The following is a 15,443-nucleotide window of genomic DNA, read 5'->3' on the forward strand; positions in this document are numbered from 1 at the left end:
ATTTCTCAGATGTGTTCCAACGCTCTTAAAGGTCACCGCTAGAATGAATGCCACCAACACTACACCACCAAGCAGGTCTATCTTTTTGTGTGTTTGTGTATGTCAGACGCAGATTAAGAGAGAGACGGGTAGAGAAAGCAGCTTGGTTTGTATTTTTTTGCAAACAACAGTTTGCCAAGTGTTGGTAAATGCTTTTTTCCAACTATATACCGTATAACTTGAGCCCCTATTTTCAGAGTACAAGAACATGCTAGCTGTCTTCTCTTGAGCTACAGTAAGCACCAGTTTGGTAACATTTGACAACTTACCTTTTGAAATCATGTGGCTCCTTTTACAGAGTTGTAAAGCATAGCATGCACATTTGGAATGCAACAGTTGTGCTGTGTTGCCTGTTTTGTATAATATACATATAACACTGTTGGGTTGAAGGCCTTCCCGCGCTTCTGAAATTATTACTTCCTGGGAATATACTGTATCACTCTTTTCAAAGGGTGTCAAGATTCAATTAAATTTTCGATGTAAATATTTTTTTTCAACAGGGATGACGATGCCACAATAAGAGCCACTATATAGCAGAAGGGAACAACAGTTTGAGTTTCTCAGAGTGCTTTTCGTGGCACAATTAAATGCACCGTTTAATGGGTGTACCTCAAGGCACCATGAAGTCCTGTCGGAGCCTACATGCTTTATGTTTGTTGTTTCTTTACATAACTCATGGGAAAGGCAAAATGTTGCCACTGCAGGAGAATTTTCTGTTTCTCCCTCATCTCCGTCTCCGGCAGGGGCCATGGTGTCTGGAATAGTCAAGCTACAGGCTACTGGTAAGCTAACGTTAACCTTTTCATGGAACAGGATTTCTCCCCATAAATTAATTTATACATTCAATTATATATAGTTTCAATTCTCTGGTGTTATTCTTTCATACTCATTAGGTTATTGACAGTTGAATGATTCCACTGAAAAGTGCACTGTCTTTGAAGTAGAAAAAATCCATCAGCCCATGGAGATCGCTAGAGTGTGGAGTAACAGACTTGTTGCGTCTTTGTTTTTATGGAGACGTGGTTAATGGAAATAAAACTGGACTCTGGAATTGAGCTAGCGCAGCTTACACTCCACAGAGCAGAAAGAGTGATGTCAATATCGGGTAAGCTCTGAGGAGGAGGCCTGTCTATTTATCTATTAGTATTCTGTCTTGCACTGATTTATTTACTGACTGGTGGATGTGTGAAACACAATTTATTTTTTTATGTAAAGCATACAAATGACAAATAAAGGAATCTTGAATCTTGAAAACACAATGGCAATCATTTACAGTCAAATCATCTCATCCTCAGTTTTTCAGTAAATTTGACCTTTACCATTATAATGTGTGAAGTGGCAGAACAAATGTGAAGCAAACTGCCATTTTGGTATGTTGTTTCTGTAGTTTGAAGAATTACAGATGGATAATTGCTTTCAACATGTAGGTGTACCTGCAGGTTTTCTTCCAGGAAATAGGAGTAAAATATGGTGAGAATTCCCTGGCAATAACAGGATGCTAATTACCAGCAATATAGTAAACCCTTACACACATTTGTTGTTTTAGCTTGAATGCACAAGCCATAAACAACAATAAAACAAACAAACAAAAATAAGAGGAAACATTTTAAAAGTTTGTATTTAGGAAACTGAATTAAAGTGTTTAAAGGGTTTATAGCCCAGATCATCTCTATGTTTTCTTCTACTTTTTGAATTTGCTCACCATGTTACCCTTGCCGTTGTGGTTGCGTGAGTATGGATAGAAGGCACCCAGCTGCATCCAGCGCAGACACATCTCATACTCAGCTGCATTAAAGAACCCACATATGTCTGCCCCAGTCTGAAAAAGAGGGACAGACAAAAACGTGTCAGTGTGTGTGTTAGGGGACAGAGATGGACAGAAAGATGGTCACCAGGGTGCAGGTCTGACTGTAAAGAGTGCCCTCCAACCACAGTAACTGGGGTCACACTACTTTTGTTCCAAGCATCATGTTCCAAATGTGTCCTTGAGCAAGACACCGCAAGAGTGAGCGATTTTGTTGCTGGGCTGGGGGCAAGCTAAAAATTTACCATATAGGGATCGATGAGGTGTCAGATTATAATTATTATTAGACGCACTGAGGAGACGAGAGACAACAGAAGAACAGTATGTAAGAGAGAGAGAGAGACAGAAATAAACACAAAGAGACAGCGGGCCAAACATGCAAAGTCACAGCAAGCCAGGACAACAATGTAAAAATGTTTTTATTAAGTTTATATAGGTCCTGATGAATTAGTGCTAGGCCTCTTGGTTGGGGTGGGGCTTGTAATGACATGCTTCACATTGCGTCTCAAGATGTCCTTTGATCAAACAAAATAACATCACTCAGGTCGCTCTAATCTACTTAGAGAGGACAAGGTCACATCAATAAGATTATGTCTTGTCAAAACCAGGATCAGATGATGATACTTACGTAAGAGATGCCAAACAGACTGAACTCCATCATGCCTGTAGAGCAAAGGAAAATTGGGAGTTATGTCAAATTAAAGATTTATTTTTCTACAGTATGTTTCAAGGTTTGCATAGTTTCCATATGTACCTATAATGGATTTGTATAGCTGGTCCCAACTGGCATTGTTGTCTCCCAGCCAATGTCCAGCCCATTTTCCACTGGAGGGGTAAGTGGACCTGGTCACCACTATGCCTCTTTTACCTGTCACTTTCAGCAGGGCGCTGCACAGAGAAAGAGACTCAGTGATTTGTTTTACACATAGAAATAACACACAGACACACAAATTACTACACAACAACCCCGTCTGTGGGGTGGCAGTAGCTCAGTCAGTAGGGAGTTGGGCTGGGAACCGGAGGGTCGTTGGTTTAAGTCCCCATACGGACCAAAGTATGGTGGTGGACTGGTAGCTTGAAGAGGTGCCAGTTCACCTCCTGGGCACTGAGCAAGGCACCAAAACCCCAAAATGCTCGGGGCGCCTTTCCATGGGCAGCTCCCTCACTCGGACATCTCTCCATTAGTGCATGTATAGGTACTGAGCATGTGTGTGTAATTCAGTGTAATGTGTGTAATAACAACAGAGTGAAAACATTATAATGTCCCCTTGTGGGATTAATAAAGTATACATTCAAACTAGCAACAAATAGAATGTAAAAGTGTCTTCTCCTCCTTAAATAAGGGACATTCATTTTGAAACCGAATTAGCCAATTAATTGGGATTGTTAAATTTAGCACGGCTAAACATGAAACAATTCCTAAGCTAAAGCACCTGGGCTCAGGGCCCAGTGGTGCCGAGCCTCCCCAGGCTATTCTGCAGCTAACTCGGCAATCTGGCCTCCCTGTGGTGAGAGGAAAATTCCACCACAAGGACCAATGTAGTTTCACAATGGTGATTATTTTCATAAAGATTTGAACTGTATTTTATGTGGAGAGTTAGAATATACAGTATTAGTTATACCTCTCCTGTGGCTGCAGTGTCTTCCTAAATGTGTTTGCAGTGATAGTTTCTGCTCTTCCTTTTCTCTTCTTTCTTCTCCAACATCAAATTTGACTGTGTTTAGATTTTGTAGGATTGGCACCCTACGCTAATTTTTCTACTTCCAAATGTAGATTGTTTCAGTAAGCAATACAAACAAATTTCTTTGGGATAATGCACATTTTCCAGATAATGTGCCCTGTTTGCTGTAATTAAAATATCACAAAACTATTATTAAAACTTGCACATCTGTCATCTGTGTTGGCTCATATGGGCATTTTATTAGATACCTTTGCACAATAATATGTTTAATCTGCCCTTTTACAGGTGATATACTTACTTGTAATGTGTAAAATACTCCTACCTACTATATAGACTCTGCAAAAACATAGAAACTGGGATGCATGCACAAAACACACTAATATAAATATATATTCACTTACTCATAAGTGGGCTTGGTGTGTGACCAGCCATAGATGTTGTGGACATCGTAGTGTCTGACTGTCTTTCCATCACTGAGTATCTGCTCGCTGTTCATGCACAGAGTCTTATGATTTAAACCAAGATGTTGAGACTCCAGGGCTTTTAGAGACAAAACACAAACACATAGAATCCTTTAAAAGGCAACCGCACAATGTTGGTATCACATCTTAATAATCTAATTACAACAAGAGACAGGAGAATAAAACAAACGTGTGTGTCTTACGTGGCATATATGGAGGGTTCTCTAGAAGTGGATTACCATGACACTTCCCTCCAACTGTGCCGTGGACAAAACTGGCAGGCTCATTCATGTCCTACAGATGAAGACAGAGTGCAGGAAATGAAAGTCAAAAGAAAGTCAGGCAGAATCAGGTAATAAGGTCACTTTTTAAAATGTCTTCTTCTGGGTCACTCACAATCCAGAGGCCATCAAATGTTAGATTATTATAGAGATCCTGGATTTCCTGATGCCACCATGCTGCTGTTCTATTGCGGAAGAAGTCGGGGAATGCAGTGTATGCCCTGTATAACTGGAAACGGGACAGTCAAATGATTAGGAAATTAAATGCTGGAAACTTAACAACCTAACCAAGTCTCAAAGATCTCATGCATTTTACAAATATAATATGTAATATATCGGAAGATAGGAAAATAATGTGTTAGAGTAGTGAATACAGAAAATATTGTACCTCTACTTGGGTATCCCAATCCAGAGATTCATTTACTGTGACATTGGGGTAATCTGGCCAGACCTGCAAATAAAGAAAATTATGAATCATACCACCACACACTGTGCAAAATGATTTTTGTTGGTTTCAGCTCCTCTTTATCAATACATGCGTGTGTATTTTGTTTGGCCATCCATTCCCTCTTACCTTCCCCCACACAATTTCATCACTGATGTTTTTGGGCCATTTGATGAAGACATCCTCTGCTTTACCTCTCTCAAAGGCAGGATAATGACTCTCATTGCCTGAGATGGCTGGATCCTGGAATTAAATTCATTCTGTTTGTCATATTACAGAGGCTAGTGATTCAGTAATTTCACATTCTGTATTTAAGATTTACACCTGCCCTATGGGCTGCTGATCCTTGAGTGCCCGATCATGTGGTCTATATCCGTGAGGTTCCACTTCCGCATGAAATTCTGCCGGATTTCACTCTTTTCGGCTGCATGTCCCTCACCTTACTCTTTTTATTGTGTTGTAATGGTTAACTGCTCCTCAGATCTCTGCAGGGTAAATCGAGACAGCTAGCTAGAGTATTTGTCGAAGCTGATTTTTCCTCTCGCACAACTAAAACAACCTTTGAACGTACACATGTTCCACAAAAACAAGTTCCTTCCCAAAGCTATTTTGTAGCGGCAACCTGGCGGCATGCCATGTGTAGCACCGCCCAAGACGATTGTGATTGGTTTAAAGAAATGCAGATGAACCAGAACATGTTTTTCTCCCATCCCGGAATGCTGTGTGGACTAGCCAGACCCTCCTCCGCAGCGCTGTGGAGTAAGGTCTGGCAAAGCCAGTCCATTCATGTAACTGTATCAGTACTTTATGATATAATGGCATTACCAGAATGAAGATGAACTTCATGCTCTCTCCCCTCATGTGATCAACCAGGGCGGGCAGTCCAACAAACTTTGGGTCCAGAACAAAGTCCAGCTGACGGTCCATGTAGTCAATGTCTGCATACTGCACATCCTACAACAAACAGCAGTTAAAGTTCAAATAATTAAATTAAATAGTTTTGTTAAAAAATATCAGAACGAGGACTTAAAACAGCACACACCACATTTTGACACAGTGATGTCAAATGTTAGGATTCCTACTAATACTTATGTAACTCTGTCAACACATATGGCATGCAACCCCTGAGATATGGTAGAAGTATGGGTTTAATTTGCTTTTAAATTCAGCTTTCTCTTATTTCTTACAATTTCTAGGGAGAACAACACTTTCATCTGCTTCGGTTGCCTGGTGTGCGGAGGCAGTTTAAAGTTGGTTCGACTGTAAAGTTAGCTGATGAGTAGCTTTTGTAAGTAGCTGTATTTTCTGCTTCTTTCATTCCAGTTATTGATGCAGGATTATTTTTGGATGGAGTCAGCTCCTTGCAGGTTAGAGGTAGCATATTCATGGGATCACTTGATTATCGATGGGGATTCTTATGTTCTGTTCTGCATGATGAAGAGGATTCTGTCCTGTTTTCACATGGGACATCTTGCCATGGTCAAAGACAGTGCTCTCACAGATGTATTTTACTTATTATGTTATTTAAATCTGAACCCCAGATTTGCCTGTCAGAGAGAATTACTGGTTCTGGTATAAAACTGGAAATGTCTAGAGGCTGTGAAACCTACAATGGAATGGATTTCAAATGAAATTAGAGGTCACATTTCATTAAGTTCAACTGGATGTACCCAATGTAATCCATGAAGTCCATTTAGCTTCATCCCAATAACTTATTTTATCTGATTTAGTTTTATATACTTATTGTCCACATACAGTGACTCATATTGTAAAATATGAGTAGATACTGTAGTGAATTTAGCTCAGTCTATTCCAGTGATTGCATGTCCCTATGCTGTTCAACCTACATCAGAGCAGACAAGAAAAAGCTCTCAGAGTGCATTTGTTTGTATAAGGGCAATTACATGACTCCTTGTGTTGGGACGCTCGTTGAATGATATCAATGTTCCGGCAAAAGCAGGCAAACATACTGGAATGTAATTGGATACAATGTATGTGGGCGGCATCAGCATTGTGTCCTGTAACATTTTGTTTTTAAATCACATTTATGAAGTTGTGATACATGAGGGTTTGATATTTTATCGTCACATATGAACGGAATAGGAACATATGAAATGAGGATTCATGTTTTCTTTCATTCATGACAATATTCTTTTCTGCTAATTACCTGGAATTCAGACATCTTTAAAAAAGTATATGTCCAAGAACTTACATAGGGTATACCCGCTGCCTTCATGTCTCTGTATAGATCTGCTATCTCCGTGTCATTAGCGTAACCATAGCGACAGAGCTGGAACCCAAGGGACCAATACGCAGGTAGAACAGGTCGTCCAATCAGCTGTTAAGAAGAAAAACAAACAAGGAAGTCAAAACAGTTCAGCACAGAAAAAGTTGTTTTGCAGGAAAACGGGACGGCGTCCATAAAGTGTTTGTTTGATTTGTTGTCTGTGCGTGCGTCTGTTCGTGTGTGTGTGTGTGTGTGTGTTTGAATAGGCTAAATGAGAGAGCGCATTGAAGCGAGGAACTCCCAGCTGCTGCAGTCCATCAACAGCGGCCCTGGGCCAGACACAAAACACACACAGCACACACACATAGGCGCAGAAGCACACACAAACGCACACAGTAAAACACAAGCAGACCAGAAGTCCAAGAAGACTTACTGCAGTGTACTCCTGCACCACCATTTCAGGTGTAGGTCCCAGGACCATGTAGAAATCAAGGATGCCTCCCACAGTTCGGTAGGTTAAAGCTGGAGTAGGCTGGAAAGTCACATCTGGACATAAAGCAAATAAGAAATGAATGTCTCTTAGAAATGTAAATGAATTGTTATGTACGTGTGTGTACATGTGTGTGTATGTTGTGTCCATACTATGTGTAGTGCATGCATATTTTAGTACTTAAAGTTTAAACAAACAGGAAGAACAAGACGGGAGAACAACAAGACATTTTGTTCTACAGAAGTATAAGCCCATTTATGAAAAATGGTTGTAATACATTCAAAATTAGGTATTTCTTTTCACTTTCATTTCATTGGCACATGATGAGTACCTGAGCTCTTGCAAATTGAGAAATTGATATAACAGCACATGTGTGTATGTGTGATGCATGTTCATTTGCCTGTGTTAAAGTGTGTATTACTGTTCAGTATGCAAATACACAAAGGTGGAGTAGAAAGTGCTTATTCTGCTGTGTTGGCCTTATATAAGATTCCCTGGCAAAGGACATTTGCTTAAAGCATGGGAAACAGCCTCATTCATTAATACATTCTCACTGCATATGTAATTGAGTGTGATTATGTGTACATGAGAATGGTTGGTCTCATTTGCATATGGTGTATGCACATGTACAAGCATGTGTGTCTGCGTGTGTGTTCTTCTCACCCATGGCATTGCTGTTTAGTAGAAGCACACCATGAGCATCACCAGTTGTCTCAAGGCCCATATAGAAAGGGTGCACTCCGTAACAATTCATCTTGTACTGTAGCAGAGAGACAGTGAGTAAGAATAAAGGAGAAAAGTGTGAGATGCTGGGTAAAGAATCTGTTCCGTGGCTTGTACAAACATTTGCTTGTGTGACTCTTTGTTTATTCATGAGCATTTTTGTTTAGACCTGACAGGGCATTTGTCAATGCATTTATAGGTGTGACAACACTGATGGGCTTGCTCCCAGTGCTGTCAACATTCCAAACTTCACTGGTTTTCCCAGAGGTAGAAAAAAAATATTTCTACAACTATTATCTTTGCAAATTGATGTGCACTGATTACAACATGTATTTAAATATATACTTTCTTTGGTAGTTATAGCACCCAATAGTGCTCCAACTTCTCATTACATCCTCTGGTCTGAGTTTGAACATCGATGGAGAACTGGGAAGTTATTTGGGGATATGAGTTGCTGCTGGGTATTATAACAAAATCAGGAAGTCCTACATGTTGCATACAGATAGAAAAAATGAATGCAAAAACTGTAGCTTGGTGGTTTACCAGCATCAACTTGGTAACTGTGCTTATTCCAAAATAGTTTTTAATGCCTACTTAACCGCTACTTTAATCAACTTGTGTGGCTGAAGGCAGACATTTATTTATGTTTACCTTTTTCTGTGACAATTTATCACATGCTATACATGTTTGCATTTGCTTGCGTTGATTTTCTACATGCATACACTGCAGTGTGCTTTAGTAATTAAACATCCGTAACAATATATGGTTCTAGAGGGATTGAGTTGTGTTTCACAGTGTGTTCCTTCTGTAACTACTGTGAGGGTCCTACTGTTGCAGTGTTTAGATGAGGATGGAACTAGACAGACTAGGCTAAGAGAAATAGAGAGAAAGGTGGCAGGGGACAGGAAATCTGCCACTTTTAGATGTCACCGTCCTGCAACGAAAACTCATGGGCACGTCACACTCCATCAGCCTCCTGCACCTCTGGTACATAAGAAGCTGTTAAACTGTAATACAATGGCTCTGAGGACTTGCTCTGTCTCTGTGTCATCTTTGTGTGAATGTGTGTCTTTTATGTGTGTGCTTGTATCCTTGTGGCCCTGCTACATGGTGTGGTGGCCTGACTCAAGTAGGAGAAAGGTCATTAGCTTGTCCACTAACAAAGAGAGACAGCCAGCAGTGAGAGTGTTTTCTTGGTCTCTCTCTGTCAGTCTTTCTTGGCTTCTCACTCATATGTATGGACAGACAGACACACACTTATTCAGGGTACATTTACATGGATTGTAATAGTCCAACTATTGACACTCTTCTAAATAAAACAGGATTGTAAAAAAGCTATTTACTTGGTGCCTTATAAAACTTCATATTTATATTCTCCTTTATATTCTATGGGACACAACCTAGTTAATGACTGGAGATATCCCCTCCAGAGTACACTACAAAGTCTGAGTTTCCCTCAACTATCAACTATTCAACCTCAAACCATATCTCTTTCATGTTGCAGTTGTGTATAGTTGTGGTTACTGTAGAGTATGTCTGTGCAAATTCTGAACAAAAAAGACCCATGAGTGTAGAATCAGATGACGTGCTCTGCATTGCAGTTTTACATTGTTTGTTTATTATTTTGTTGGGTTTTGTCACTTTCTTTGAAATTATCCCTTATTTTTTGTGTAATTGTTAGTAATTAAAGCAAGCAACACTGCAGTGGTAGAGATGTCTCCTAATGGTGAATCAATATGAAAAAAAAGAAAAAGAGATAAATGTTTTTCCGGGGAACATTTTTGGCCTGTGCTGTCAGTTACGTGTAGTGTAGTTGGTAGCGATGGTGCAATGCTGTGTGGTGAGGAAGTAAAGTTCATACGAGGTCTCCTGTCGAATCTTAGATATCAGTCCTAAATGGTCAGATAAAGCTCAAATACATGTTATATAGAATGATCAGATAAAATAAGATGAAAATACACCTCATACGTGGATAGTGCTTTAGGTAAAATGCTCTTAAAAAGCAATTTAACACCCCGTTTTAGCTTGACGATGCACCCTTCACAAATGAAAAAAAATTAAAACCAAGACTCCACCCACTGACACATTCCAGCAGGTTTTTTTTGCCTCTATCCTGTGCCCATCCATAATTCACTGTACCATAGTTACATTTGTAACTTCCTTCTTAAAGCTACAGTGCGTAGTTTCTGCCACCCCCATCAGGAATTCTAAGTAATGACAACAAAACTGTCGCCGTGTTCACATGATACAAGCCTTCCATGGCCGTGCACCGCCGACCCTCAGTTGCACTCAGTTGCACACTTGCACTGTCTTTTAAAAATTACAACTCCATACTGTTGCCTTGTAGTTCAGGGGTGTGGTGTGCCAGAAAGAGTCATACCTTGATTTTTGTGGGGTTTGTAGATGAAAATTACTTGATTTTGTTTGGAAAAAAATAAACAATGTGTGTATAACTATAGAATACTATAGGATCTATAGTGTAATAAAGTGACTTGACACATAATTTAAAGTAATGTGAATAACAGTTAATGCTATGTAATAATGTAGCTAAAATGATGCCGTCTATGACCTAATTTAGATTAAACTAATCAAAAAAAATTATTTTAGATTGTTGTCTTATCCAGTTTAATATTAGTATACCAAAGACCAAAGAAGTGTAAATACAAAGTCCATGTCACCCTGTCTGCTTGATATATTTTTTTCTCATTTTCATCTGCTCTCCCTTTTTTCCCCCCTCCTAACTCATATTCCCTTGCTTTCCGAGGGGCCCCATAACATTTGTCTGAACCCTGTGGAGCTGTCTTGACGGCTTAGCAATTAGGCTTGATAATGCTGATGCAGTTGGAAACCTCATCCTGTCTGGCCTTGACACCAGTAGGGAAAACATGATGACACTCATATCAACAGCACCACATCAAAGTGACAAAAATATGAGAAAGGCACGTTTATATACTGCACAGGAAGGTTGTTTACAAGTCACCTCTGCAGTCTCTAGAGGGTGTGATGTTAGATAAAGACATTCAGTGCAGGGTTTGATGTTACATATGCCATAACCAGCCCACAATTGGTTTTGATGGAACATGGCAATGCTTTAAAAAGAAGGGGGGAGGGGGGGTTGCTAGTATTTCGTTCATGGAAATCATTATCAGTCAGACAATCCCAACAGCTACATTTGATAAGCACGAGAGCTTCAGTGTGATACTTACACCAGGAGGCTGGTCCTTGGAGAACATACCCCAGGTGTGATAACTTAGATTGTGTTTATAGGTGGGATGCTCCGTCTCTCCAAAGCCGTAGACAAACTCTGATGACAGTAGAGTAGACACTTGGATGAACATGTCTGAGAATGTAAAACCTGGCACAGAGGAGTCCCAACTAAGAAAAGTGGCAGAGGATTAAATGAATGAGAGATGGAAAGAGAGAGGGGGAGAGGGAATTATTGTCAAAGGAAGTTATTCACAATATGTTTGACACAAATAAGCATAATAACCTGCAGGAACTGCAGGAATTCCTTCAACATACTTCATACATTTTAATTAGTAAACTTTCTACTGACACTTCTAAAAAACACGGAAGGCTTAACTACAAAAGAAGATTAAAGATATGCTTTGAAAAGACTCTTCGATGCTGGACTGCTTTACGTGACATCATCATGACTGCTGAACAAGAGGAAACTACTTTAGGCACTGATACACTGGGAAACTTTCCTGAGCTTATCTGATTGGGTAACTGTGCCACAGGAGTTGACTCAGCATTGGTACTTTAATATCACAGGGTAAAAATGTGTTTCTTGCCTGAAAATATGGTAGAATAGAATTTTTACCCCACATCTCACTTTACTGCTTGTTAATGGGAGCATCTATATTGCCCAAAATCGCCTGGTGAATCACTGCCCTAAAGGGGACAATTTAAGGGACAAAGAGAAGGGATTGCATCGAGCGTGTTGAAACAAAATGAATGCATTGCATATTAATTTACCTTAATGTTTAGGAATGCATATAACTTATTTATTAAACATAAATGTGGTTAACATTCTCTTTTTTAAGAGCGACTGGCCAGGGTAGGGAGCAATAACAAGGAGTTAAAGGCCAACAACATACAACAGACAAAATATGTCGACACATCAGAATTAATGGAAAATATTGTGCTTTTTTAATAAAATTAATATTCCAATAGCGATCTAAAGTGAAAACCTCATTAAAAGTCACATTGACATTTGTAGTAACACTAAAAGTTTTGCCTTGGAACATTGACATTTCACTGCGCAGGTTTAGATAAAGACAATATGAAAATGTATGAATTGCTGAACTGGTAACATTTTGGAGAAGTTGTAGTTTTTTATTTGTTGACAAATTAATTATTGTTTAGTTTTGTTAAAATCACGAGGGTTTCAAATTATATTTGCAAGTGTGGCAGTGTTTGACAAGCAAACCCTAGGAACACATATAATTTTTTTCAGAGAGACTGATGAAAGAGCCAAACAATGGTAATAAACCAAAAATTAATGAAACTGAAATAAAAAAAACATCTAGAACACACAACAACAACCTCAGCCCACCGAAACCACTTGTACAACTGAAATACTTACATCTTGGTTCCTGTTGTTTTCCTTGTGACCTGGATGCCGAATGGGTTGGGGGTAACCTCGACCTTGTAAAGCCTCTTGTTATCGTCTGTCTCAGGAGAAGCAGGAACCGACAGTGGCACTGGAACCTCATAACGATCTGTGGCTTGGTCCCAGATCTGGACAGGGAGGGAATGTTAGTGTCAGTGTGTGTGTTTATGTGGAGCACACAAGCAAGATGGATGCATTGAAATAAAGAAAAATAGTCAGAAGCAGTGCGGGGAAAGAAACATGATATGCACCACTTCTTGCACAAAGAAACAGACACCTTAAACTGTAACATGTCGCTGCTGAGGTAACGGATCTCGACACGAAGTGTGTCAATGTCTGGTGAATCTGGGCGACCACTGCTCCTGTATTTCTTGTTCCGAGTGATATCAGCTGTTATTCCGGAGCTGGTGTTTTTTACTTCTGTAACAGTGTAGCCAAAGTCCGGTGGATAGAAGCACCATGGAGCACCTTCATGGGTGCTTGGCTGAATGGGGACAGAAAGCATATAACAATTTTGAAGCTGTTTTTTTTTCTCAGTTGTTTAGTGCTAGAATACATAAATAATATGTGTATGTGCATGTGAACCTCATCTGTTTCACCCCTCACCTCCCAGATGCAGCCTCTGGCCTTGCACTTAGCCTCATCTGCATGCTTCTCTGGATGGCAGTCAAAGCGTTGGATCTCCTTCGGGTCCAGTTCCCACTGCACCACATAGGTCTCCCCGAAAGTCAGGGAGAGGCCACGCAGGGACATAACCTGTGTGTTTGTGATGAAATTAAGGTGAGGACTAAGGTGGGTGAAAGCAGTGAATATTAAATCCAAGAATGCCAATGCCAGGACATGCCCAGACAGGCTTGCTGTATGCTATCAATTAAGACAGTTGTTCATTTCCTTCTCTGTTTCAGCAGCCTCTCCCAGGAATTATGCATCATTCTTAGGACAAATCTCGGGGAGCCCCTTTCACTCTAGCCACTACAATCACCAACTGAAGGCAGTAAGGCTATATAGCAGGTATGAAATGTTTTTGAAAAAAAGCATAACACACTCAAGTAAAAAAACAAAATAAAACACAGGCAGCCAACGTGACTTGTGTAGTAAAGTACTGTTCTATTTTAGTGTACTGTATATGGAACTAATGATGTTTGGTGGCTGTGAGCTATGTTCAAGGCCCAATCTGACTAGGCATACAAAGACTGATGGACATGACAAGCCAGAGTTTAGGTTTAACAGCACATTTACCCTTCACCCCCAGGAAATGATTACCGCTGAGAGTCATCTGATAAATGCATGCGTGTGTGCGTGACCAGAGAGACCTTGAGGATTTACAGAAGCATAGCCCTGGCCGCACACACATAAACACATGTGCGCACGCCAATATACACCAGCACAAAAGGTAAAGCTCTACAGCAATACTTAACTGAACCTTCTTGACACTTTATGGACTCCTGTCGTTTGCTTATAACCCTGGGCAGTTACTGTAGGATCATTACAACGTAGTCTCCCTACCCTTTCTCACTCATTCTCTCACACACACACACACACACACGGAAGCTTTTACGATCCTCTCCTAATGTAAATTGTTATCATTTCTTACACTTAGAGGCTAACCTTGAAATATACAGTTATGTTTTCATTCCTGGTCTTATTGAAACAAATGGCAGAAGTTGGCAAGAGTGGCCACCATAGAACTCACTTTAGATCTGTCCTGTAACATACAGCAAGTTTTTCCTCACAGTGGAAATACTTGAATGGCTTCACTTGACTTGGATGAGAAAATGGGAGTTTTTCATATGTTAAGACTATGTCGTGCCTATTATTCCATTGTTTATTCAATTCTAACCTACTAATACAATTCATTATTTTCAATTATAACATTCCCATTACCAAATGTGATTCACTCAATCCTAGGAATGCAGATTAAAAGCAGAAATGTAACAAACGATAAATAATAATAACAAATTGTAGTCATTTAATTTTCTAAAGCAGGACAAAAGAAGATTATTTTTTGGCCACTTGGAGGCAGCAGAACAAGTTGTAAACATACAGTAGTAATGACATTCTATCACATTATAAAGTTGACATGGCAAACTAATATAAGCAAATAGTTGCCTATTTTACGCATTCAGCAGACACAGAGCAACATTAGCATTTATTTTGTGTCATGTTTCTGGTCACCTGATGAATGTCCGACAATCACACACTGTTTTGCACTGATCTGGGGCCTGTTTCACAAAAGCAGAATATATAAATCCAGGATAAGTGATAAAGCGAGGCTTGTCCTAGTCTAATCTGTGCATCCTGGCTTGGTGCGTTTCACGAAGGCCAAGCCAGGCTGAGGAGGAGCGACTAGGTCGAGCCAGGCTGAAGTAATTCAGATAGATGCGCGTCCACGGCTTTCCTCAAAAGACCGCAAGGTCGATCACAGATTTACTGATGCCACAATGGAGAATACGCATTGTACATACTTTATACAGATTGAGCAGCAGCTTCTTGTGGAAGTATGATGACGTGAAACACATTATTTGTATAAAAAGAAAAGAAACACGGCCACTGTAATGAAAAAGCGAGAGAAACCAAGGAAGACGATCACGGACCGACTGAATGCGTAATTGTAGCCTAAACATATACATTAACTGACCACTGCTCTGAATTGAAGCCGTCATAATCATTCCATTC

At 39.9% G+C, this 15,443-nt stretch overlaps 1 protein-coding gene across 1 annotated transcript in view; it reads right to left on the reverse strand.

The window, feature by feature from the left end:
* The window catches only part of si (sucrase-isomaltase (alpha-glucosidase)), a 96,430-nt gene that overhangs the window by 22,789 nt on the left and 58,198 nt on the right, over window positions 1-15,443 (reverse strand). The window contains exons 26-41 of the mRNA XM_039822684.1: window positions 13,374-13,523; window positions 13,045-13,251; window positions 12,741-12,895; window positions 11,359-11,527; window positions 8,093-8,189; window positions 7,373-7,485; window positions 6,925-7,050; window positions 5,538-5,666; window positions 4,842-4,955; window positions 4,656-4,718; window positions 4,383-4,496; window positions 4,190-4,280; window positions 3,927-4,065; window positions 2,598-2,731; window positions 2,472-2,506; window positions 1,742-1,858 (exon numbers count right to left, since the gene is read on the reverse strand). Coding sequence (XP_039678618.1) covers window positions 1,742-1,858; window positions 2,472-2,506; window positions 2,598-2,731; window positions 3,927-4,065; window positions 4,190-4,280; window positions 4,383-4,496; window positions 4,656-4,718; window positions 4,842-4,955; window positions 5,538-5,666; window positions 6,925-7,050; window positions 7,373-7,485; window positions 8,093-8,189; window positions 11,359-11,527; window positions 12,741-12,895; window positions 13,045-13,251; window positions 13,374-13,523 — 1,953 coding nt within the window. The remainder of the gene's footprint in view (window positions 1-1,741; window positions 1,859-2,471; window positions 2,507-2,597; window positions 2,732-3,926; window positions 4,066-4,189; window positions 4,281-4,382; window positions 4,497-4,655; window positions 4,719-4,841; window positions 4,956-5,537; window positions 5,667-6,924; window positions 7,051-7,372; window positions 7,486-8,092; window positions 8,190-11,358; window positions 11,528-12,740; window positions 12,896-13,044; window positions 13,252-13,373; window positions 13,524-15,443) is intronic.

The sequence above is a fragment of the Perca fluviatilis genome, chromosome 2, assembly GCF_010015445.1.
Source record: "Perca fluviatilis chromosome 2, GENO_Pfluv_1.0, whole genome shotgun sequence".
Classification (NCBI taxonomy): Eukaryota; Metazoa; Chordata; class Actinopteri; order Perciformes; family Percidae; genus Perca; species Perca fluviatilis.